Consider the following 26,526-nt stretch of genomic DNA (forward strand, 5'->3'; position numbering starts at 1 on the left):
TGTGTGTACATACATACGTGCATACGTAAGTGTGTGTGTGTGTACGCTAAATTATTTAAAAGCAAACAACGCAGAAATTAAATATTAATAAACATCAATTCCCACTGATGTTACGTTTTATTACTTAATTCGGGCGGATTTGGCGGACTACCTTCCAGCTGCTGATGCTGCTGCTGCTGGTTTGTTTGCAGTTGATTTTGTTGTTGCTGTTGTTGTTGGTTGTGTTGATGCAGCTGATGCTGATGTTGGTGCTGGTGCTGGTGCTGGTGCTGATGCGTTGTCGTCAGCAATGTCGGCACTGATATTGTTGTCGCTTGTGTGATGACCGTTGTTGCTGTAATCGTTTGTTGCACTGACTGCTGTTGATTCTGTGGATGTGTCGATTGTATTTGCATCTGTTGTTGTTGGTGTTGCAAACTTTGTTGCAACTGAGCCTGCGGTGTAGACATTTGTTGTTGATTCGTGTTGTTGCTGTCGAGGGTAAAAGAAAGTTGTGTTAATTAAGAATTAAGTATTTGCTGCATTTCTTAATCTAACTTATTTAAGATCTTAACTGTGCAAAGGAAATATTAACGAAATTTAAATTAAGCTTGGATTTTTAAATTTTCTTCGGTAAAAAACATCTGTTTTTTTTTAACCGACTTCACAAAAAGGAGAAGGTTATCAATTCGTCGTAATATTAAAATTTTTTTTTATGTATGTTACCGCATAACTTTGGACCACGTTAACCGATTTTGTAATTCTTTTTTATCGGAAAGGGTGATTCTATACTAATGTTGTTTAGATCCGATAATTGGATCGTGAAGAAATTAACGATAATCTTAAATTTTTATATGAGAATTGAAGTCGGACATTGAACAATGTCGGTGTCATTACGTTCATAATAATAAGCTGTCTCCATATGGAATTTTTAATAGTCACACATCCGGAACCCCGACAGGATTATTTCATTTTTAACCGACTTCAAAAAAAGAGGAGGTTGTCAATTCGTCGGATTTTTTTTATATATCTACATATGTTAACGCATAACTTTTGAACACGTTAACCGATTTCTCTAATTTCTTTTTTAAAGTAAAGTTGGTACCTCAGAGGTGGAACATTGGATCCTGAAGAAATTAACGGTGATCTTATATTTTTATATGAGAATTGAAGTCGGTTTTGTTTTTTTAACTTGTATTTTGTAGTGTTTCATTTATTAATTAAGAAAAAAAAGGAAGGCTTGCTAAACCTTGCTTCGAAAGGCATCCATACTCAAATCTATTGAGCCCTCATTTGTAATTCATTACAATTAAGTTGGAACTGCAATAGAAGCTCAGCTACGCTAGGCATCTCATATAAGCTTTTATCGTTTGTCTCTAATTTCAGCTATGCTCCTCTATAAACACTTACACTTGATATCCATTACACAATTATCTTCGCATATTTTATCTAGGCTTGACACTCTAAGACCTCTCCCTGCTTCTGTTTAATTTTTATATTTCCAAACTCCCTCAACCACCAGAGAAACTCGCACGCTAACGATAGCTCGATAATGGCGTCCGCCAATGGTTGCTTTCTCGCTTCTTCACTGCAAGTAGCCTAACCTCCGCCCACAAGAAATCCTCAGCAACAATTTTTAGCACCAGCACGAAAAAGGTTGGGCTACAGCTGCGAATCTCTCTCGACGGCGAACCAATTCGGACGGTGAACTACTCACCGATGTAATATTCGGCAGCCTGCTCTAAGGGAGCACAAAATCATGCTCAGCAAGGAATTGCTAATAGGGAGCTACAGACGTAAGCACCTCGAAAGGCACTTTACCTTTGTGGATGGGTTAAGTATAAACGGCATTCACAGGAAGACTGTCACCACCAGTTGCAGACAATAAGCTTCAACTGCCGAGAGACCCGCGTGATTCTGGTTCGATTACAGTCTGAATACTGTTACTTGTCCAGACTTGGCCCGACGTCCCAAAGGTATGTCCGGCATGTAGAGATTCCACCCACGATACCAACCATCCCTTCAAATAACAACTCAACCAAACTCAAATAACAGCATTCTCCCTCTAGTCACCCACCCTGTCAAAACATCACGTTTCCTGAGCCTCCCGTAAGTTGAATTTGACGACGACGATTGAAGGACTATTCCACCTAGGCTGGACTAATGGCGTTTTCTTTTCTCGAAAAACATGTCACCTTCTTATATGGCAACATTACCAGAGTGTAACACTTTAAGGAAAGAGCACGCAATATGCTTGTGAAGATGCTGAGAAACGAACATGAAAACTTGACGGCCCTGGCGCAGGGCAGAATAAAAGCAACATTATTTCGAGAAAAGAAAACACTGTTTCTATTTAATAATAATATGAAGTCTTCGAAGGAAGAAAATTAAAAGATTTATTCTGCAAACAGCTTGAGTTTCACATTTTTTTTATAACAATAGTAGTAACCGAGTGGGAGACTAGTAAATAAAGGAATTCAAATGCGCTATATCATACAGACGAGCAAGCATGATGGAGGACGCGTGATGTGGGGAAGTGTTTTTTTGCTAAAATGATTTATAAAGACGTTTTGGTAGCTGTTATGCTTCCCTGTGACGAAGAAGAAATAGCATTTCTTGGGGCTTGCGACCTCATAGACACTCCGAGACTTTTAAAAAGAGGCCCAACATGGAAAAATGAATAAAAAAAAAAAATGGAGTGGCCACTCCAAATATCAGACATCCATTCTGGTTGTAAAATTTTGGAATATTTTAAAACAATAGCTCTCCTGCGAAAACTTCGTCAATTCTAGAAGACTGATTGATGCATGAAAAGCTATTGTTTTAAGTTTCAAACTTCCATAATACGAAATTTCTAAAACTCGAACTAAAGTGAGTGGTAATAGCAATTAGAGAATTTATACAATAATATACATACACACATACATACATACTACATACATACATACTTTTATGCTTCCGTAACTCGAACTTCCACAGCTCGAATTTCTTCATAACTTGAATAAAAATGTTGGCACATACTACATTCTGTAAGTCGAATTTTTAAGGGAAGTCTCGAATTGCGTTGATTTTCGATTTCTTTTTCTGACGAACCTTGTTGTTCGAGGCAGTGCCTATTCGTAAAACGAATGATTTGCTTTCTTTATGAAAATGCTATTTGCTGTTGTTTATGAGTTTGAGTAACCTTCAAATGGTAAAGTGAATTAAAATATTTATCAGTGAAAACAAATGCAAACTAATGGAATGTTTAATAGTAAATTTGTATAAATCTTAAAAAAAAATATGTTTAAAAGTTAAAAATCATATGATTCTAAATAATGTTGGATTTCTACTAGGCATTAAATGGCAAATATTTAAAAGACAAAGTTTGACATTAAAAAATAATCGTGTCATTACGTTAAAATGGTCATTAAGTTCATTTCCACGTGAATTTTTTTTAAATGGCACCAATGTTTTGTCATTCAATGCCTAGTGGAAATTCGGCATAAGTCTTTATAAGGCGAACCTTTTCTTTGGATAAATGGTGATTCGAGTTATGAAAGTTCGATTGCATTTGAGAATGTCGAGTTATGCTAGAGACAAACATCGAAGTATGGCACCAATACGATTTATGCCTACGGTGACCATATTTGAATCGGTTAATTAATGACAATTTTGATGCAGTTCGGTTCGTTTAGAGGAGTTCTGTTGAACAGCATCACATTTTCTGTATCAGATAAATGCTGATTTATTCTCTTTGGTAATTAACTGATTGGCAGCTGAATATGGGTCACACAAATGAATTTTTCTATATAATTCTCCACAAACGCTAATAGAGCTTAAAACCTTCAATGATCCTACATTCATTATTTTTTAACCGAATTCACAAAAAGGAGGAAGGTTATCAATTCGTCGGAATAACTTTTTATTACTCGTCGGCATTTTTTCCTCAGATATTTGAACAATGATCAATAACGGCTAATTTCTACTCATACTAACAAGTACCCAGTTTTCATACTCAAAACTATAAATTATGAAACTATCTACATATATAAATATGAGCTCCTTGATTCGAATCCCAAGCACACAGATTTAAAAATAAAGGCACTGGCCCAATGCAGGCTTGCTTTGCTCGCTTTGCTGACTTTAATTTGCTTTGATTTACTTTGAAAACTTGTTTAGCCGAATGGCGGCTTGGAACGCTGTCAAAGTAACCAGCTGTCTGGTTGAAAAGTCAATGTCTGTTCCCTTAACATTAATAATTATTTACCTAGAAAACTAGAAAATGTATCAAAAACTTTCAGATTTATTTTTAAATTAATGCGAATTAATGTTTGTATTTAAAAGAAATGGTAATAATGATACATATATATGTACATATATCTACATTTACTAAAAAACTATAACTTACATAAAAAAGCGATTTACTTGAAGAAAAGAGCTATAAGAATTTTTTTTTATCTCGTGTAAAATTTGTAAAAGTGGGTTTTGCAACTTTTTACTGTAAGATAACGATATGTTTGTTAAATATAAATATGGGAACAACTAACCATTTTTATTTCCTTTCGAATTGCTTGCATTTTCTGTGACTTTTTTTCTTTAATTAAGTTAGCAAATTTTTGTTTGAATTTATGTTTTTTGAACGGGAACATACCTATTTGTCAAAAGCCTATAAAACGCTTTCAAATAAAACATTTGCTTCTTTGAAACTTTGAGGCGCTTAAAGCAAGTGAAGAAAAGCTGCCATTTGGCCAGCCTTTATAGGTTTTAGTATATTCCAAATAATTTTTGACACTTCTCGCAGCGAAGCCAGCAAGGCAAGCCAGTATTGGGCCAGTACCTTAATAATTACTTATGGAGAAAATTACGATCATATGCCAACATCAATTAAAACTAAATAGTTAATGGGCATACTGTGGTGTAGTGGTAAGCAGGGCGCGCTTCCACTCTGCAGCACCTGGGTTCAAACCTTGGTCAAAGCAACATCGCAAAAATATAGAAAAAAGGTTTTTTCTTCACAGCGGTCGTCCCTCGGCAGGCAATGGCAAACCTCCGAGTGTATTTCTGCCATGAAAAAAAGCTTCTCATAAAAATACAATCGGCCTTCGGAGTCGGCGTAAAACTGTAGGGCCCTCCGCTTTATGTGACAACATCAAAGCGCACGCCACAAATCGGAGGAGGAGCTCGGCCAAACACTAACATATGTGTAAGCGCCAATCTATATTTTTCCCTGTTGGTGACCCTATGGTAGGGCAAAATCGAACTGCCTTATGCAATCTGTATACCTCTGTGCCCGGGTTACCTACTTATATACGTATGTCTTGACTCGACATATGTACCTCCCTCCAAAATTTTCATTTTCAAATAACCTGATTGAGTGTACGTGCTCCCGCCATGTCTGTTTGGAGTCGATAGTGACCCAATATACTTCATCTTGATCTATCCACCCAAATTGAACATTACAGTGGTCAATAACAGACCTAGCCATTAACGCTACCGTAAAAACCTTCGATTTTATTCCGCCAAGAGCTAGGTTCAGACATCATCCATGGCGGAAGAAAACCTTCAGTTGTCGCGAAAGACCCAAGACAATTAAGACAATTAAGGACCGCATAATGTACCAGACTCAATGCCGACATAGACTATTGATAGACTATCCAATTAAACCCTTAGAAGTGCCGCTACAACAACAACATGTAAATTGACCGAATGCCATAGCCTAGGGATGCCCAAATCTGCATATATGTATCGCGGGCGACTGCGCGTGCAAAGCAGTGCACAGCTGGCTAGGCAAGCCCATAAAGAAAAAGTTATCGGAAGGGGAAAACGAAGTCAGCAGAATAGTGGGATTGTATGTGTGACAAAGCACTTGTTGCAGTGATGCCAGAAGTGAGCATACCCAAACTTTTTCCGATAATAACCCATATGAGGGATTTTGGTATTGGGAATTTTGCAAGCCTATTAAGAAGTATACATATCTTAAAGAATGTTGATTATATTAATTAAGCCCTAAAAGTACAAAAATCAATCTTCTCGTCAATCACATAGAACTTTTGCTTTAAAAGAAAATATACATAGTGCATTTAGTCAATACTTGGTCTGGCATCGCTGGTTTAGCATGGATGTCATGTGGGAAATCAAAAAGCCAAAATAATTGTAATTCAATGCTTGGTGGGTTATTAAGTGTTTTTTTTTTAATATACGCACACTGACTGCATAAGTACGTGTTTACGTTTCAAAAATAATAAGTCTGTGATTTTTTATTTCGTAACAAAGTGAGGTGTCATATTAAAAGGCTTGGACTGCTGGAAGTGCAATAAGGTTTACCTTTTTTGAAAAGAGTTGCCAACCTTTTTAAAAATTATATTCAAATTATTAAAAAAAAATCAATTATCACAAAATGGGTATCAATCGAAATGGTTTTGAAAAGCTTTGTTTCTTAACTGAACTATACGAGGGTTTCCACCTGTTTAACAAATCAAATTCAATTTGAATTTAGGGAATTAGGTAAGAGAAATTTGTATGTATCACCATATGAGTGCCAAACGAAAAGGGTTTCAGAAAGTAGAAGTACTTTGAACAGGGTGGCCATCTGATTGAAATGTCGAAATTAGTTTGCTTATACACAAGTTATAATAGTAATATTAAAATATGGATGTCAAACGAAGGAGTAACAAGAAATCTTTAGTTTGAACGCAAAGAATACTTTTGAGGTGTTGGAAGAGGGTTACACAGGAGTTTAGGAGATAAAAAGTTAAATTCAAATTATTTAATAAGTTAAGTGAATTATTGAAATACGGGTACCAATCGAAGGGGATTTGAAATTTTTTTATTTCTGAACCATTTTTGCGGGGTTGCCACATGTATGAAAAGTTAAACTCCACCTAATTCATCAGTTAATTATAATATGTACCGCAATGTCCGACGAAGGAAAGTTAACAAGGATTAAGCTTGAAAATACTTTTGAAGAGGTCTAATTCCTGTTTGAAAGGTCTGATTGAATTAACTAATAGCGTTTTCTTTTCTCGAAATAATGTTGCCTATATTCTGCCCTGCGCCAGGGCTGTCAAGTTTTCGTGTTCTTTTCTCAGCATCTTCACATGCATATTGCGTGCTCTTTCTTTAAAGTGTTGCACTCTGATAAAGTTGCCATATTATAAGAAGGTGACATTTTCTTCGGGAAAAGAAAAGAGAAAGAGAAGAGAGAAAGAAATTAGTTCATCAGTTTATTGAAATACATGTATATTACAATGTCAGACGAAAAAGATTCGAGAAGATTTTAGGTTGTGAATACTTTTGAAAAGGAATTTCAAAAAATGAGAGGTCCAATTAAAGACCTTAGACCTGTAAATGTATGATAAAGTTTTATTTTTTTAATCAAGAACTTTTTTCACCTGCACTATGCGAAACTTATCTTCAACCAGAAGCGGCCGAAGCCGAAGTTAAAAAATCAGGCGAATAGGTCGAATACCGAACCTTCGGTCGGACACTAGTAAATATATACTATTGCTAAATTAAAAAAATTATTAAACGATAATAAAAACTTGCTCTTCTTTTTGAAAAATGGACTTTTTCTGGCGTCCTGATGCCACACTGGCTGAGTTGTCGCAAAAGTACGCATGCATACACGAATTTTTACTCGTAAATCAGTTAATATGTATACGTTGCCATCGCCGTACAGCTCACTTTTCTCGCCTAACCCTAATGAAACCCTTTCGCGAGCTTGCAGTTGCCCGCGACGTCGACTGCGTGCACCTCTGCGGTGCATTCCTACCATAGCCTATAGTTGGGTATACCTAACCGAATGGACCCATTCATTAACCATAACTTTGAGGAGAATTTCTATACTGTTACAGCAACAAATTAGGATACGTAAAATTGATAAGGTCACAAATTCTCGACTAGATTTAGGTAAATAATTTTTTAATATCTATACACAGTATGCCATTAGGGTGGTCCTTAAAATTATTAAAATAAAGACATCCAGGAAAATTTTAAAGCTAAAAAAAATTTTGGTCTGAAAAAATTTAATTAACAAAATCGCAAAAACTCGAAATAATGTTGCTTTGACCAGCTATAACTCAGCGAGTTTATGCACTTATAGGAATAAGTTACAATAACTCGTCAAATTTATAATATTTCAAGTCAAAATCCTTTCAAATCTCTGCGATTAAAAAAAAATCTAAATTTTTTTCAAGCTCTGATAGCGACTCCTAAAAATTTGTAGAAAAAAAAAAATGGATGCTCCATAAAAAATTTAGATATTAATATTTTTAAGTACCACCCTAGTATACATGCGACATTCAAATTTACTTACATTTTCGCAACACTATTCAGTGGATTGTTGGAATTGCACAGAACGCTGTATACAGAATCGACTTTGCTAAGTTTCTCAAACAGCGGTATCAGTTCAAGTAATTCGGAATCGTTTGTGTCATCAAACCATGACTTTACAGGAACCTAGAAAGGAATAAAAAGAAATAAATGTTTAAAAATTTTAGAAATTCGTTATAAAAATCAGCATGTTTAACTTTGAAAAAATCTACGTATTTTACTTAATTAAGTAGACTTTTTTGCATCCAGAAACTTTTGAAATTTTAACTCAGTTTACGATTTTCTAATTAGTACATCAAACTCGCTTACCGCATTATCTGGATGAAATATATAACTCGCTGGTGAATTATCGACAATGACGATTTTTTGTAAATCACGTCCAAGACGATTTAGATCCTTAATATAATTTCCCCTGTAATAAACGCACGATTCCCTAAACAGTCTTGCACGAAATACATCCCATCTGCGGGAGAATAAAAATATATATTTTTTTAAATAAAATTAGTTAATAATTGGTAATTTACACTCACTTGTCTAACAGATCGGCAACGGGATCTGCATATTTGGCTAGTGATGCTGTAAATAAAACACACTCGTACAATTCGCCCATTTTTCGCAGGAACTCATCGACGTAGGGCCTTTTGAGTACGTAAACTTGATGTATGGTGCCATCAATTTCCACTGGTACAATAAAATCAGCATTTGGAATCGGCTGTAAGAGAATATGTAGTTAAAACGATTAATATTTAATGTTCAAATAAAACCGTTAAATATGTATGGGCGCCAATAAAAATAAAATGACTGCATACGCGATAAGCTATTTAAATTGCATGGCTTGCAAAAAGCTTAGTACGCTTTTAGGCGCTTACACACGTACATATTTTGCTTACCTTAAAACTACTGTGCACTAATGTCTCATCCAAATCGATGACCATGCATTTTTTATGCATATCCGAGTGCCTAACCTGAGGTAGTAGGTACCTTTGTTGGTCCGGTAATGGTGGCGGTGTTGTGGAACCATCGATTGATGTGCCATTTTGATTGGTTTTCGTGCGATTACGTCGCCAGCAGCATAGGAAGGATTGAAAGAAGCCGCGTTTTGGTGGTTTTAAGCGTTCGACATCGTCTGCAACATTTGAAAAATTGAATATGTACAATAAATATTAGATTTGAGGTTTGTTGAAATTTAATTTTAACACTTATATTTTATTTATAACGCAAATTAAGTATCTACATAGATTTCGATGGAAATAACCTTTTTTGCAGGGACCGAAATTAACCGTTCAAAATGAAGATTTTTGATTTTTGATCATTGCAAAATTGTTAACTTGGATTTAATTTTTTTCGACTATATTCGATCGTATTTTGTGATTTTTATTTTTGTCGATAAGAAAAATCGTTATTTAAATTTTTATTTATTTTTTTTATTATATTAGACGGTCACAATGTAGACTGCATTTTCATGACCGATTTAAATCTTTTATGATCTAAGAAATTAAATTGGAAAAGAGCAGTTATAATTTACCTATCGTATATTATGATCGAGAAAATAAAAATCGAAAATTACGGTTAAATTTGATCTGAAAACAGAAACCCAATTTTAAGGATTATATTATTTATCGACAGCATATCGATAAATTTATTGAAAACGTAACCAATAACAATATTGATAGATATTTGTAGATGAATCGATAACAGCATCGCAATAAAAGCGGAGTGAGCTTATTTATCGATGACGATATCAAAACAAATAAATTAAAAGTATCGGAGAATAGCATTACAAATCGGTAACAGCATCAATAGATTTATCGATAAGAAATTTAGTAGATTTATGTATCAATTACTATAAAAATTACCGATAAATACATCCTGCTACAAATACATATATTGGGATATTGACGAAAAAATATGTATATAACGGTATCGGCTTTGAAAACAAATATGAATAGGAACTTATCATGAAATCTGGATATAATAAGAAAAAAGTAGACTGTTTCACATGAAAGCTCCGTGATTTAGGTAAGCAAAGAGAGTTTATGATTAGTGATGGTACTAAAGACTAATGGCCTTATACATAAAAAGTAAAGTAGAATTAAATATAAAACGACATTTTCAGGCAAATTTTCGATTTATAAAGCAGTTAAAATCTTTTTTACTTCTTATAAATTTGGGCATAAGAATATAAACATCCGTAAAAAAGTTGTTGAACTGGTCTAAAAATAATAATACTGCAGAAGGAGTTATTTATATATATCTTGGACTGTCTTTTACGCTTTGCTTTAAAACGAAAACACTTGTATGCAAAAATTTATTGGCACATTTACTAATTTTATTTAGATTAATTGCTCTTTCAAAATAATACAGCACAGCTACAACTCGTTTTTGACTCCAATTTGTTTACCCTTAACGATCATTCATCCTATTTACTTGCTGACTTTAGTTTGTTTTTATGTTGCAAGAATTTGTTTTTCCTGTCACACGTTTGCGTTTGCCGAACCAGCAAACTTAATTGCTTTAATTGTCAATGACCTGCTGACTGTCTGTTGTCGATGAAGGCACTGGCCGACGACGCGCTTTCGCTTTCGCTGAATTCGCGTCTTTATGCAGTAGTAGGGCTCTGGCAATGTAGGCATCATTTGTTATATGCTAATACTTTTTTATACATATATCTACATACTTATATGCATTTATGTTTTAGTACGCCTCGCAAAAAAAAAAGAATCGCTTGTAAATATGCGTAATATTCCCACAGTATATTAGTTAAAATGCCTTATGAGTAACGTAAAATTTGCTCACTGAATTATGACTTGGGACGTGTAGACAATGGACGAGTAGAAAAACTATGTGTCTAGAGAATTGCCCATGTATGATCAAACATTAACTGGACTTACAGCTCTGCTCCAGCCGCTGGCGTAACAGGTGCAATGAGATTTTGTCTGAATATTGTTCTGAACAACTGCTAACAGCTTCACCCAACTGCTTTTGGGGCTCTGGAAAGAAAGGCCGCTCGGGCATAGTTCCATCCTAAACGCATTACCGCATGCAATTAAAGCGCTGCCTACTAAATATATCCTGGCCTGGGTTAACCACAAACCCCGCATGAAATTCCCAAGCCGCAGTGATTGGACTCAGGGGTCCAGTTCTTGGAGCGCTTAACGGTCTTTACGGACGGATCAAATACGGAATGCGGGGTTGGTTTTTTAATAAAATGAATTATTTTTATAACATAAAAAAAAATAAATAAATAAAAAAATCTAAATAAATAAAAATAAAAGAAATAGTTTTAACTTGTCGATATGTGGGTGTCGTATAGTTGTGGTAGGCTATAGTGCCCTTTTGGCGGGGGAATCAAATTTAAGTCGCAACTAGTCCTTTCTTTCAGCTGGTAGTTTCTCCAAGGAAAAAACTTGAGTTACTTCATTTCTTTTGTACCAGTTTGTGGCGAGTTACAAAGTATTCCAAAACTACCCTTTTCCTTAAACTAACTTGTTCTTCACCCTGCTGTTTAAGCTACATTTTTAAATATCGATGGTCCTCTGCAATAACGGCACACAGGCGAAACAAAGAAAGTTCCACAGAGAGTTTATATTAAAATAGAGAATGAGTGGAAGTAGGTATTCTCTGCATGTTTTCTCAACGTAGCCGAATGGATGTTTGTATTTCATTGAAAATTACCTCATAATTGTAGATATGTGATATCTTGTTGAATTTATTGAATTTCTCCGCACAGTGTTTTTTTAATATTTGCAAAGTTTTTCGAAACGAATTTTTTTCGTTAAAATGTAGTTCATACTGCATCAAATGGTATATAAATAATTGTTCCAAAATTTTTTCAAAATTTGGGACAATTCGACAAATTTTCAACTTTTAAGCATAAGTTTTTAGAATTTTTTTGAGTATTCTGTTTTTTAGTTCACTCAATTCCAGTATAAGAAAGTGCAAGCTTTAAGTCGCTACAAAATACCTTTTTGGCAAGTTTTTTACTGACGCCCTTTGGAATTTTTTCCCATACAAAAAAAAAATTATCTCGCATTTGTTATATAAAGAAAATGCGCAACATCGTCTTATAGCCCCTTAGACTTGCACTTTATTGTACTGAATTTGAGGGAACTGCAAAACTGCATACTCAAAAAAATTGTAACATTTTTTTTTATGTTGAAAATTTTGGTAAGAATTTGTCGAATTTTCCTAAATTTTGTAAAAACTTTGAAACACTAATTTATATGCCATTTGATGCAGCATGAACTATTTCTATAAAAAATTCACGAAAAAATTTATTGTGAAAATCATTGCAAATATTAAAAAAAAAACACTGTACGGAGACTTATTCTGGTGTTCGAGTATCCATACACTTGTTGCTGCTGCCGCCTAAATGCTCACGCCACAATGCACAAAAAATTAGGGTCAAATAGCTCAATTGACCATAGGGTAACAAACTAACACCTACAAAACTAACAACACTTTCGTATTCACAAACACCGGCACATACATACATATGTAGGTACATTATTTTTTAATGCTACATAAATCGTTAGCTGGCAAAAGTTTGTCTGGCTGCCACCCAATTAAGAAAAAAGTAAAAGTATTCATATGTACATATATTTGTAAGTATATATGTGCCATGTCTCTTTGCATTTAAATACGAGTAAATGTTGCTTTCCGCTACCTCTCCAAACTTTTGCTACTCGTACTATTGAATTATAGTTTTACTTATTCGATATTATTTTTTGGCAAGTTATTCAACCATATATTCATATGTATACATAAAAACCTTTATTTGAATACTTCATACGCCTATGTTTGTAGTAACACTTTAAGCGCTCCGGTAAAATTAATTTCCTGTTGGATAAACGACGTGAAAAGCAAAAACAACCAAAAACGAATATTACTGACTTGCATAAAAAAAAGCAGTGAAGGCATTCAAAAAAAAAACGAACTCGAAAAATTAGCAAGAATACAAGCGCTGCTGTTGCCGCTGCTGGCTGACCCAATTTCGTTTGTGACCCAAGTAATTCAAACAAATGCTGCTAATAAATGTTGCACATTCATGCATAGTTGCATATGTGTGCGTATAGATGCAAATATACCCAGTGGGAAAAGTAGTAAGTAATGCATTACATGCGTGATAAATAATGTTATGTATTTCTTATGAGTTCTACATAGATTCTATTTTGTACTGCGTAATATATTGTATTCAAAAAGTTGCCAAAAATTGATATTAAATCACATTCATTCTTGCATTACTGGTGATGCCAAATTGAATGCCACACTTTGCCTAGGACAACGCCGTGGGAAAATAAAGGCATTTACGAATGTGAAAACGGCTGTTTTACTGATTCTTTTTTAGATTACTATACATTACATTTTCCCACTGGGTAGTTTGCATTTGGACATATGTATGTATTCATACCTACATAGTGTATATGTATGCATATGACATATGAAGCCAAATTGTGGGTGAAAGAGCAACAGTTGCTCAGGTACAGGGTGTCAATCAGCGTTAGAACTTTACTACGATCGTAGCAGATTTGCTACGATTTTTGATGAAAATTAGAAATTTACTACACTACTCCACTTTAACTACGATCTACTTCGGTTTTCTTTCCCAAATAATAAAGAGCACTTATTGCAGTATCTGAAGTCAAAAAATGGTCTAAGGGACGTTTTTTCAAGGAGCTTTTAAAATTTATGTGACTTTCAAATACATTCTTCGCTTAAAATACTAAAAGTTTTTGTTTTTTTTTTTTGAGTTGAGTTGAGGTGTAATCCAATGTACAAAGTTCTGGAACTTATAGCCACTTTCGCCAAAGCAAGTTAAGTTAAATTTGGTATTTTTTTAATTTAATATGAAAACCGACGAAAAAGAAAATATAATTTTACACTTAAATTGCTGGTGAAATCGGCAGCAAGAGCCGAGACAGACAAAATTGCCATTGAAAATGAAATTAAAGAATAACACCCTGTACATGCATCTAAGAGCACATATGTACAACAACAACAGTATATATGCATACATATTTGCAAATATGCAGCATGCATGCATATCGGCTGTGTTTATGTCGACCAATGCGACCTACATTGCGGATAGGCGTTTATTAATTAACACACACACACACACACACGAAAGATATCTTAACATGCATGCACCGCGTTACTCATACGCACTGTATGCCAGTGGTGGCGGTTGAGGTTTGAGTGCAAAAAAAATAAAAATTAAAAAATATCAAAATACGAAAAAGAAGCAGAAAAATGCAGACATGTTAAATGTGCACATAATAGAAATGTATCGACATATAGACGGACAAATATGGTTTCATGCCCGCAAGTACATACACACATAAGAGTACATATCGAGCCCTAACCGCCAAACTAACGTAAGCGACATTTTTTTTAAATTTTATTTCTGATGCAGAAATGCATCTAGATGCTCTAGGAATATTTCTGCACCAAAAAGAAATTTCTGACTAAAAATCTCGCTTACGTTATTTTGGTGGTTAGGGCTCGATATGTACATACATACATGCANCTAAAAATCTCGCTTACGTTATTTTGGTGGTTAGGGCTCGATATGTACATGCATACATGCATATGTATATACATTGCAATGACGCCCTGTGCTCGTTGAAGCATTTCAAACGCGATATGCAAATGCATTTAATATTGTTAATAAGCGAATATGCTCGCATGCTGGCATGTTTGTGCATGTGTGTAAGGTACGCAAACACACACACATTGCAAATTGTACCTACATATTTATCAACACTGACGCGTAAAGCCCTTCCAACTGTACTACATGAAATTTACAATTTGTTGGTTGATGTTGACTTTTCGCAAAACTTTTATAACTTGCAACATGTTAATATATGTATATACATACATAAATATATACATACTCATATGCATTTTGCACATAGAGGCTTCAGTGTAGATGCGTATGCGCATGTCGTTAATATTTAATATAAACATGTATCTATATTTGTAAATATGCATACATACACAAATTCAGAAATTGAAAGTTTTTAGCGGTAAATTGATGCCGAAAGCGACGTCAAAGCTGTTAACACTCTCACTTGTTTTAAGTCACAATTTTCACTTATTAAATAACATTAATGAAATGGCACTTTCAATAATCAACTATGATGGATGTACATAATTACCCAATACACTTAACATAATGAAAATGAAAAGCAACAGTAATTACAAATGAACGCGAAATATCTACAAACGGTTAATCAATTACGCTTTAACAAATAAATAAATTTCTTTCTTTTAGGGAGATGTGTTTGGTAGGTCGTAATTTTGCGTTATTCAAAGCATTTCCCTACATTTTAAAGGGAGTGGACGGGTGGTCCAGGATACCATGAATATTCCATTTACAAAAAAAAGTAGTTATGCAGAGCTCATTTGATTTCAGCAAAACTAGTCAAAATACCAAGCCATGTCCTTTTCGTAAGCTTTAGCATTTCCGCCCTCACTATCTTCTCTGTAAAAATTAAAAAGAAATTTTCTACTTCTGATTGTGGAATAGCCTTTAAAGTCTTTTGTTCTTATTCTAAGTAATATGTANCGTAAGCTTTAGCATTTCCGCCCTCACTATCTTCTCTGTAAAAATTAAAAGGAAATTTTCTACTTCTGATTGTGGAATAGCCTTTAAAGTCTTTTGTTCTTATTCTAATATGTATTACAGAAATTCTAGTTTCGTTGCATCGCCGCCAAGGCAGTTATTTTTTTATTCTTTCTTCTCACCTAAGCTCTGCTTTGATGGTGTCCGGTCCTATTGCAAAGAATAGCTCGGAGCCTATTGGTGTTGTTGCTGCCGCTTCGCTAGTGAGCCTGTCTGCTTCTTCATTTCCCTCTGTGATTTTGTGGTCCGGGGCTCATGGAATGAAGACCTTGTTTTTTGCTGCTAAGGCATTTAGTCTATCTACGCACTTAAGAACCAGTGCAGACTTGATTTCGTAGGCACGAAGAGCCCTCAGTGCGGTTTGGCTATCGCTTGGTATTACGATGTTTTCATTGCGACATTTTCGCTGAAAACTAATCTCTACACACTGGCGTGAACCTCCGCTTGGCATATGCTAGGGAGTGTTCTCAGCGAAAATGCGTTCTTTGATCTTAGACCAAAGATGCTGGCTCCAATGCCCTCTGGTGTTTTTGAGCATGTAGTTAGGCTCATGGTATAGTCCCCCCAGCACCTAGTTCTTTTGGCTATATTGAGTTGCTCCGCACGCCTTTCTTGAGTGCTGAGATGTCGTGAGACCACCACGGAGTTTTAGCTTGATTGCCGGGTTTTGATTTTGTTACCCAACAGCTAATGATAGAAGCATCTAGTATGACGCCGTTGAGACTGTTTAGCCTATCCTCTAGCCCCATACAATCTGTCACTCTGATTTTGCGATCAAGGTTTTGCAGGTTCGCTTGTAGCACATTTCTGAACTAAATATTCCCAATTTGTATTGTCGGAACTATTTTGGAATTTTCAGGATTTTTTCGTATTTTCGGGACTATTTCAGGATTTTTGGGATTACTTTTGTATCCAGTATTTAGCGAAGCTAAAAATACCAAAAACATTTGTACGCGGCATGTCGTTAGGTAAAAGTACATACATAAATACTTTAATACTTAGTATTTAGTTTTGCTGTAGTACTGCGCTATCAAACACAAACGTAATTACATATGCACCTTATACAATAATTCGCAGTAGCCTTCCGACAGATAGTATGTATTTAGTGGATAGGAGCAGTATTCCTATCCAAGTTGGCTCATATTCAAAACATACATATTTAGTTATTTGTTGTTTAATTCTATTCACTTTTTATGCCTTTTTTTGTAGTAACACAATATTCACACCACTAAGGAGACCAGCTTGTGGAAGTAGAGACACGTGCCAAGAACTTGGTTTCACGTTTCTAATTACCGACAACTGCAGATGTTTGTAAATGCATATGCTTGTAAATGTATGTATGTATGCATATACACAGACACGTGCAAATATACGCAAAAGGTCATAAAATTTTAAGATCCTTGGGCATTAATTAGTATACACTTAGGTCCCCTTTTATGCGGTTTTTTATGCGGATTTGAATTTATGCGGTTTTTCAAACTATTATTTCGGAATAGCGTCAGTGTGTAAGAGACAATGCTTCTGATAAATAAATTGTCTTTTTTGTATTTATTGTGGTATTTTTATTTTTTATGCCCGAGCGCAGAGGCAAAACGAATCGAGATAGAACGAACTCTCCCGAACTTAGACTTTCTTACTTGTTTTGTTGTTGTTTTTTTTTTGTGCCGAGTCGTGGAAACAGGAGTTTGTTAAGTGTCGAGATCTAAAACTATTCAGCTACAGAATCAAAATCATCAGCTGATTGGATATGCTAAAGATAGTATGTATTTCAATTATTGAGAGTGGAAATGATAGTTTTCTTTATAGCAAAAATCGAGTCCGATGTGTCAAACGTGCTGGAATGACAACAGAACGATTCGTTTAGTTCAAAATTAGTTTGCATGGAGGTCGAAAGTGTCTTGACACTCGAGAGCGAACATTAAAATTTACGTCAGCCAGAAGGGCCGGGCTATTAATCAAGCCCGCTTTAGACAAGCGAGCGTTAGACGACTAGTCTAAGGGGGGAGATTGTAGCCTAAATTCCAGCTAAAATCACGCAATGCAAACAGCAAGCACATTTTTTTTTAATTGATTCAATCCCTTCTGAATGAACTTGGTAGCGGGGATTCCGAACAATAGATCCGTATCTAGGGTAGATCAGCTAAGTGCTCTTTTCAGCTAACTCGCCTATCACTCTGAGCTAGTTCGATTTACTGCTGTGTATTTACAAATTTATTTACAAACAAATACAGCCGCCTGTCTTCTGAGTAGTTAAATATTCATTAAAAATTAGTTTATATACCTCTCATAAAGAATGCTTTGTAAAATATTATTAAATTGGCGTATAAATTTAAATATCTTCATCAAAATTATTAGCAATTTAGTATCAATAAAATTATAATTTTGCGCTTGAACTTGTGCCAAAATAATTACACAAGAAAACTAAAAAAAATATATCCACCAAATGATAGCAATCAACATTGAATGCCGGCACGTCAAAGGCGGCTAAGCAAAAGGCATTTCGAAACGCCAAAATAAAGACGGCAAAAGAAGCGTCGCTCTGTCCAAATAAAACTACAAATATATAAAACAACGATTATATTAACTAAAATGCAATTTTCGTGCTATTAATTGTAAATTTAAAAATAATTGCTTTACAACTTAAAATACATATATGATAGATTGGCGGAACAGTATGAAGACGAGACGCTTGCAGGCGAATATGGATGAGAAAAAGAAAACTAAAAGAAAAAGTAAAAAATAACAACAAATATTTGAAATTAAAAATGAAAAAATTAAAACCGAGTTAATAGCATAATGGCAACAACAGCAGATTGTGCGAAATATTAAATAAGCGCCTAGCTGTAGTCGCGGAGCCAACAACTTTTTTTGCTTAAAATTTTCGGCTAAATTCATATATTATGTAAAAACAGTGTGAACGCAAAGAGGCTGTAGACAACATTAGCGGCAAGTGTTTGCTATAAAACGTGTTGGAGAAATGACATGGAGTGAAGCGAAGCGGCGTACAGTGGTGCCAAACTGGAATTTATTGTTCAAAATAGCCTAGACCCTGAAATTCCGAAAAAAATTGTAAAAATATTTCTAAATGTTTTTTAAAACATTCAAATTTTTACTTGTGCAATTCTTTCGTTTTGGGGGAACCTTATAATTGTTTTCATCTACTTTTTAATATGCAACATTTGTTTCCAGGAACAGGAGATTCGATTTCTGCAAAATTGCTACTTTCTCTGCACTTTGCACTAAAAAAATTCTTACTAATATTATAAATGCGAGAGTGAACTTATTTGTTTGTTACGCTCTCACCGATCATGGTTAAATTGGGCAGACTTTTGACAAATAGCGTAACTTAAACTATAGGAGAGCCTTTATCTCGTTTAGACAATGGGGCGTGACACACACTTATTATCATGGAGGAGGGCTGCCACCTGTTTAGGAAATTAAATTTAAATTGAAATAAGGGAATTATTTATTTAAAATTTGTATAACAGTAGATATGGTTGTCAGAGGAAAGAGTTTAAAAGGGTTGCAGTTTAATAATATTTTGAAAAGAGTTGCCACCTGTTTGAAAAGTCACATTTAAATTAATTATTCGCAAGCTATATGAAAAATTTAAATATAGGTGTCAAACAAAAGATAGTTAACAAACCTTTAGTTTGAACATTTAAAATACTATCGAGGTGTTATACAAGGGTTGCCACCTGTTTCAAAATTAAATTAAATTAATTTAACTGAATTATTATATGAGTATCAATCGAAAGTTTTAAAAATGCTTTTTCTTTAAACTACATGCAGGTGGAATGCCACCTATTTGAAAATATTTTAAAGAGGGTTGCCACCTGCTTGAAAAGTCAAATATAATTATTTTATATACAAGCTAAAGTGTTAAACGCCGGAGTGCTTAGATATATTTAGTTTGAATATGCATAATTTTCTGAGATATTTGAAGGGGTTTTCACACAATTCAAATAAAATTATTTAATAAGTTAAATGAATTATTGCATTAATGAGTATCAATCGAAATGGTCTTGTGAGGGCTTTATTTCAAAGCTAAATATACCATGATTGCCACCTTTTTGAAAAATCAAATTTAACTTCTACTACAATACATACATAGATATGTACGTATCACAATATGGTTGTCAGAGAAAGTTGCCGCCTGTTTAAAAAGCTAAATTCAAAATATACAATATCTAGATAATTTGAACGAATTATTAAAATATGGGTATCAACCGAAGTGGCTTTGAAAAGGATTCATTTCTAAACTATTTCAAAACACTGGAATTTCGGGAAGAAAATAATTGAAAATGTATCAAAAGAAAGAGCTTTAAGAAAGTTTTAGTTTGAAACTATTTTATGTATTTATGGGGCGGGCTTTAAAAAATTAAAAAATCTCCTATGTTTTTTGCTGAGTTGAAAAATTAATGCTCTGGACTATTTTTACATCACTGTGCGGCGCGGCGTATGCGTCACTCGTGAACGTTTGACGCAATCCAACGCAATGCTAACAAATATGGTGTTACAGAGTTTATGGTCATAAATATGTATGTATGCAAATATTTTCTTAGCTTTTTCGGTACTCGCTTCTAACAGTAAATGACAGCGACGAAAATATTACGATAGAAAAGCAGGAGGTACGATGAGAAACAATAAGTCTGCGCAGAGAATGAATTGTGCTTCCTTTATGACTAATTGTTAGGGTCATTAAAGCAAACGTTAAAAATTACTATGCGCAGAAAATGAAATGAAAATGTGATTACAAAAAATATGGGGACAATTAAAAATGTAATGCATTTTTTACATCGACTATATATAAAGAAAGTTTAAGGGCAATAATAAGAAGAAAATCAAGGCAAGAATTTCAATTTTAAGGTAGTTTTTTGCTCTTTTAAGCTTAAACGACTGAACGTATTTTGATGAAATTTGGTACATTGATATGTTACAACCGCGATTAGTATAGAGCAGCCACCTTATACAAAAGTTAACATTAGCTATATAATAAGTTAAATAAAATGTGACAACCTTGTGTGTGCCAAACGAAAGAGGTTCAGAAACGATTTATTTCGAAAACACCTTTGAAGAGGGTTGCCAACTGTTTAAAAAGTTCAAATCTATTTAATTGGAAAGTTACATCAAATATTTTCATATGGGTATCTAACGAGAGAATTAAGGAAGCTTTATTTCGAAAATATTTTTGGCGAGAGCTGCCACCTGTTTATAAATTCGAAATCAATTTAACTAACAAGTTGAATAAAATATTTTAAAATGTATTTAATTCGAGAGAGGTTTTAAGTAAGCTTTATTGCTTATATATTTTTGAAGAGGGATGCCACCTGCTGAAAAAAATAAAATCAACTGAACAATTAAGTTTATTGAAACTTTGGGTTCCATGGAAAAGAAGTTCAGACTTTATTTTTAATTTATATTTCTAAAGGGTTTGGACACCTGTTTATAAATTCAGAATTAATTTAATTAACATGTAAAATGAAAATTTTCAATATGGGAACCAACGATAGATGCTTAAAAAGGTGTATTTTGCTTTTTTTTTTTAAGAGAATTGCCACCTGTTTAGTAATTCGAAATCAATTTAACTGTCAGTAAAAGTTAAATATGTTTATATGGGTGCCAAATGAAAGAGATTAAAGTATGCTTTTCACATTGACCATGTTCTGGAACCTCAAGACAATTAGCCAATATTTTTTTATGAAATTTATTATATTCTGTTATATATTTTTTTATCTTTTCTTGTCACATTTCAAACCATAACGTTAAACTAACTTCACGCAGGCGGAGCTGCGACAAGTGCTAGTATTTACATATTTATTTTTAGTTTAGCCTATAGCATTTACACGTACATAGCTAAATAAATATAAAAAAATAAAAATTTGCAATCTGATGACAAAAACCATATTTTTAATTATATACTTCACAAAGCAAAGAAAAGCGCCAAAAAAAGAGTCAAAAGTGCTAACACAAAAGCAAGTCTAGTACTATGCAGTACAATAACAACAATGCAAACACAATTGTGACAGCACAGACCTAAATATTGTGTGAAACGTTTTAGCATGACGCTAGTGACCCGCTTACTGCATCTCGCTTTCAAGGCATATTTCTAGTTTTGTTTGCTCTGTAGTTGCCATATTTCATGGCCTTATTGTTGTACACATATCAGCATACGCTTTGTTTGTTTGTTTGAAAACATGAGGATGGATGCTTTTTGTAAAACACAACAACATAATCACAAGCCAAATGGTAGTAGTGCTAGCAGTAGTAGTATGTAATAACAAAAACAACAATCTCAGACATTGCGGCGACCAAACTCAACTCATCTCAGCTCAAAGTAAGTCGCTGCTGATGCGCTGCCCACACTCCTTCCAACAAATAACTAAATACATACAACACAGTACGAGTAGTATATTAGTATGCATGCAGTGTACTGTGCAGAATACACACCGCAGGCGGCAATACGAATAAACGAAAGGACACCCATTTCTCAAACAAGCACCTACATACAAACTCATAAATATTTTTGTATACAAGTATAGTTGTTGCAATAAACGATTGCCTACCGTTCTGTTGGTTTGTTTTAGGCTCGTCAAAATGTCTACTTGTTGCTTCATGCAAAAGCTAAAGCAACGTCGAAATGCGAAAGAAAAATGAAAAAAAAAAATGTAGCATAACAACAGGCGTCAAAGCGCGTGAGCTTTTATTTACACAATTCAATGCTGGACAAACTGTAGTTTACGAAAAAAGTCACAACAAAAAACATAAAAGAAGAAATAAAACGAAAAAGAAAGTTAGTAAATTAACTGGTTGGTGGTCTTTGCGCCGTTCATGGCTACTTGCAAATGCGTTTTGTGCGTAAACCTTTGCGTGGAAATTAATAATTGTTTGCAATTACTTACGATGAGAATTAATTAACTTACATACCTATATACATACACACAACTCTCACTGCATGGCACATTGTGGTGGGTTGGCTGGCAGGCAAAATGTCATTTATATATGTACAAAAGTACATACACAGGGGCGGCGGAAGACGTGGGTATGGTGGGTAGTACTACCATATTATTACGAGTTTTCGCCAGGGGTGCTATGTTGTTTTGCAATAAAAACCAATATATTATAACACTTAAAAATTTAAGTAAAAAAATCTGTGATTTTACTTTTGACATTATCAAATTATCTGGCAGCACCAACCTCGTTGTTCAATTGCAAGCCTTGCATGTTTTCAACTTCTTTAAATCTTTTATCGTGTTTAAATTGACAAAAAACAGCCTATTACTTAAAAAAAATGGTGATGTGCCGTAAGTGTTTACAATTAAGTCACATTTACCTATTTTGGATGATGAAATCGGTGAAATTTGCAGGACGTTTCGGCGCCCCTGTATATACATATGTATGTACATGATTAAGTATGTGCGTATGCAAATTAAAACTTTTCGTAGATGTGTGCTAATGTTGTCCCTACTAACACTACTAGGTGAGTTATGTTTACAAGTTATAATTAATTCACTTTCTCAATTAACTCTACTTCAAGGATGCCCACGAAAAACTTGCTCGCAAGCTGGAGTTGTAAAACTATGTAATAAAAAATACGGGTCTCCTTGTTTATTTTCGATATTCTTCACTTCTGGGGGGTGGCAGCTGGAAAATTTCAAAAAGTTGATCTTCCTGTGTATTCGTGGAGCACCCTAGTTTATATATGTATAGACAGTGACTCAAACAAATGACCACGTGTTGATTTTTTCCAAATATTCGTAATCTTTTTCGAGCTAAATTTTTTTTTGTTAATTTAATATAAAAATATCGTCTAAGCTTTAACCAAAACCGTATAAACCGCAGTTTAAAACTTTACACAAAATTTAGGAAAATTCAACAAATATACATAGTATATAGTTTTATAGCCCATACAATTTTAGTCTAATGACGTGCAAGTCTCAAATGGCTAAAAAATCGCGTTGATTTAAAAAAATTTTTTTTGGTGACGGATTTTTGCACTTTTTTCATATAAGTAGGAATTTCTTATGAAATAAAACGCGGGAGACCGTCGGCAACAAAATTCCAAATATTAACGCAAGTTTTTGTAAATTGCGCTTGTTATATTAAAAAAAAAAAAACCGAAAAAGTAGCCTCAAAAAAAAAATTCTTTAAAACTGCATACCCAAAAATTTTCAAAAAATTCAGAATAAAAAGTTAAAGTTTTGAGGCAAAAAAAATCCAAATATCAACGCAAGTTTTTGTAAATTGCGCTTGTTATATTAAAAAAAAAACGAAAAAGTAGACTAAAAACAAAATTCTTTAAAACTGCATACCCAAAAATTTTCTAAAAAAAAATTGGACAGTTTTACTTTTGTTTGTTTAATATTCATAATTTTTTTAAATCTATACATATAACAAAATTATAACAGGCCGATGTCTGTACACTGTAGATATCAAACTTGAATTAATATGAGCAACAGAAGCCAAATCAATAATTTTTAGAACTTTTGTCTGTCAAGTGATTGCAGTTTTCATCGATACCCTGCAGGGAGTGACGTTAGCTTCTACCTAACTTTAGTCTGTTTACGCGAACACTAGTGCTAACTATTAACTGTGTATTTTGTTCGAAAAAAGCTAACTACTTTTGTGGGGCGATGGCCGCAAAAAAGTCAGACCTGGATACCTCTGCATTACATGTCAACTAACTTGTAACTAACTACTTTTGGACATAAAATATCAATAAGAAAAACAAAATATTTTTTTGTNACATTTCATATATGTTTACATATTCTGCTCTGGGTGGCCCCATATTCGATTACCGTCAGACATAACTTCAAAATGATAGTATACAATTTCGATCTTCCTTTTATTTGTCCTCAATATGAAAAAGAATCTGCGAAGTTCTGAAAAAAAGTGTATTGAAAGTAATTTTTGTATGAGGATATTTAATAGAAACTTGTAAAGAAAACCAACTCCCGATTGCGTCTGCATGACTCCTGCACGACTTTACAATTCACTTTAAGTTGGTTTTGTCATAGCTAATTAAAAGTGAGGTATTAATCGAAATCTCGCCAAAAAGCTAACTATAAGTTGGTTAGTTTTAACAATTGATAATTTTTCACTGCAGGGTATATTGCTAGAGGTCTAACTTAAAATATAGATGGAAAAAATGGAGTGTTGCCACCTGCTTGAAAATTGCAGCTTAAGAAAATTGATAAGATAAAGTAAATATTGCAATATGGCTGCCAAACGAGAGAGGTTTAAGTAGGCATGCAGCCGAAAATATTTTTGTTAAAGGTTGCCGCCTGTTTGAAAATTTTAATTAAATTTAATTGATAAGATAAATTGAATATTGCAATATGGGTATCAAATTGAAAAGGTTTAGGAAAGTTTAATGACGAAAATATTTTGGGGTTGCCACCTGTTTAAAAAATTGTAATAAATTAAATTGTTAAAATAAGTGAAATATTACAATACGGGTATCAAACAGCAAAAATACTTTTTTGGCGCAATGCTGCACGCCGGGTATTTGCTAGTAAAAAAGGGGTTGTATACATGACTTATGAGTAACATAATTTCCTGCTCCCATTTCATCCAAAAAAATCATTACGCATTTTCAATTGACCATTTACAACTTGTTAGTTTATCCATCGAATTTAATCGTTTTTTTGCAAATGAAAAGGCTTTAATACAAGTAAAATTTTTTGTCTATTAAAAATTGACTTTTTTCTTAAAAGTGAAAATATCTTGGGAAAATAACCTGGTCTACGATTCAAAGGAAAGTTTACATGTTTTGGGGGTTATTTGTGTTACTCAAAAATCAATCAAACATAAGCGCACAATATTAATAAAACACAAGCAGGTGAGCTAATGAACTAATAAAAGTGCTTCTCTACCAAAAAATGATTTGAGTACACATAAAAACATAATTTACACATGAATGTATGTACATTAGATCGAAACTGTTCAATTTCGAAAAAAATAAAATTTGGCGACCCTTAAGGAAGTTAAGGAAGTATTTTAGTTATTCCAGTAGACCTATTTTAAACAAAACTTTTTACAGCCGGAATGTTCATACGTGTGACCGAAGAATTTAAAGAGGCCACCCATAAGATCGGCTAAAGAAATTTCTTGTTTCCGAATTGCCTTGCAAAATTACTTTAAATTCAGAGGTGCGCGACGCACTTTATTTCCTTTGGCACAGTCTAATGTACATACACATGTATGTATGTATATTGCGAGTGTAAGCGATAAAGCAAACAAATATTAAGGTAAGCAAAGAATCGGCATTGAGAATTTAGCTACAATGTGCTTGCATTCAACTCGATCTTTTATAATTTTTAATGTTTATATGTTTTTGTGTTTTTTGTTATTATCACATTGCCGATACTTATCTCTGCTTGATATTTATAGCTTCTTTTTTGCGTTCTTCTTACATTTTTGTAACTGTTTAAAAAATTTTACAAATCCACCATGGCTGTTTGTTTACGATAAGATAAGTGATAATACAAAAATGAAATCGAGGAGCACATTGAGACAGTGGAAAATTCTAAAAGCTTTACAGACACTCGTATAAAATCGTACACATAAAGGCCAATAGAATGAATGTCAAAGCAACTAGATATAAAAGC

At 33.9% G+C, this 26,526-nt stretch overlaps 1 protein-coding gene across 1 annotated transcript in view; it reads right to left on the minus strand.

The window, feature by feature from the left end:
- Positions 1-26,526, minus strand: part of hzg (CTD small phosphatase herzog) — a 27,701-nt gene continuing 1,175 nt past the window's right edge. Inside the window, exons 2-6 of the mRNA XM_017626085.1 lie at positions 9,183-9,418; positions 8,823-9,004; positions 8,602-8,755; positions 8,276-8,418; positions 1-471 (exon numbers count right to left, since the gene is read on the minus strand). Of these exons, the coding sequence (XP_017481574.1) occupies positions 111-471; positions 8,276-8,418; positions 8,602-8,755; positions 8,823-9,004; positions 9,183-9,418 (1,076 nt within the window). The 3' untranslated portion in view covers positions 1-110. The remainder of the gene's footprint in view (positions 472-8,275; positions 8,419-8,601; positions 8,756-8,822; positions 9,005-9,182; positions 9,419-26,526) is intronic.

This window comes from Rhagoletis zephyria, unplaced genomic scaffold (genome assembly GCF_001687245.7).
Source record: "Rhagoletis zephyria isolate East Lansing unplaced genomic scaffold, Rhagoletis_zephyria_1.1 Rzeph_scaffold_04414, whole genome shotgun sequence".
NCBI lineage: Eukaryota > Metazoa > Arthropoda > Insecta > Diptera > Tephritidae > Rhagoletis > Rhagoletis zephyria.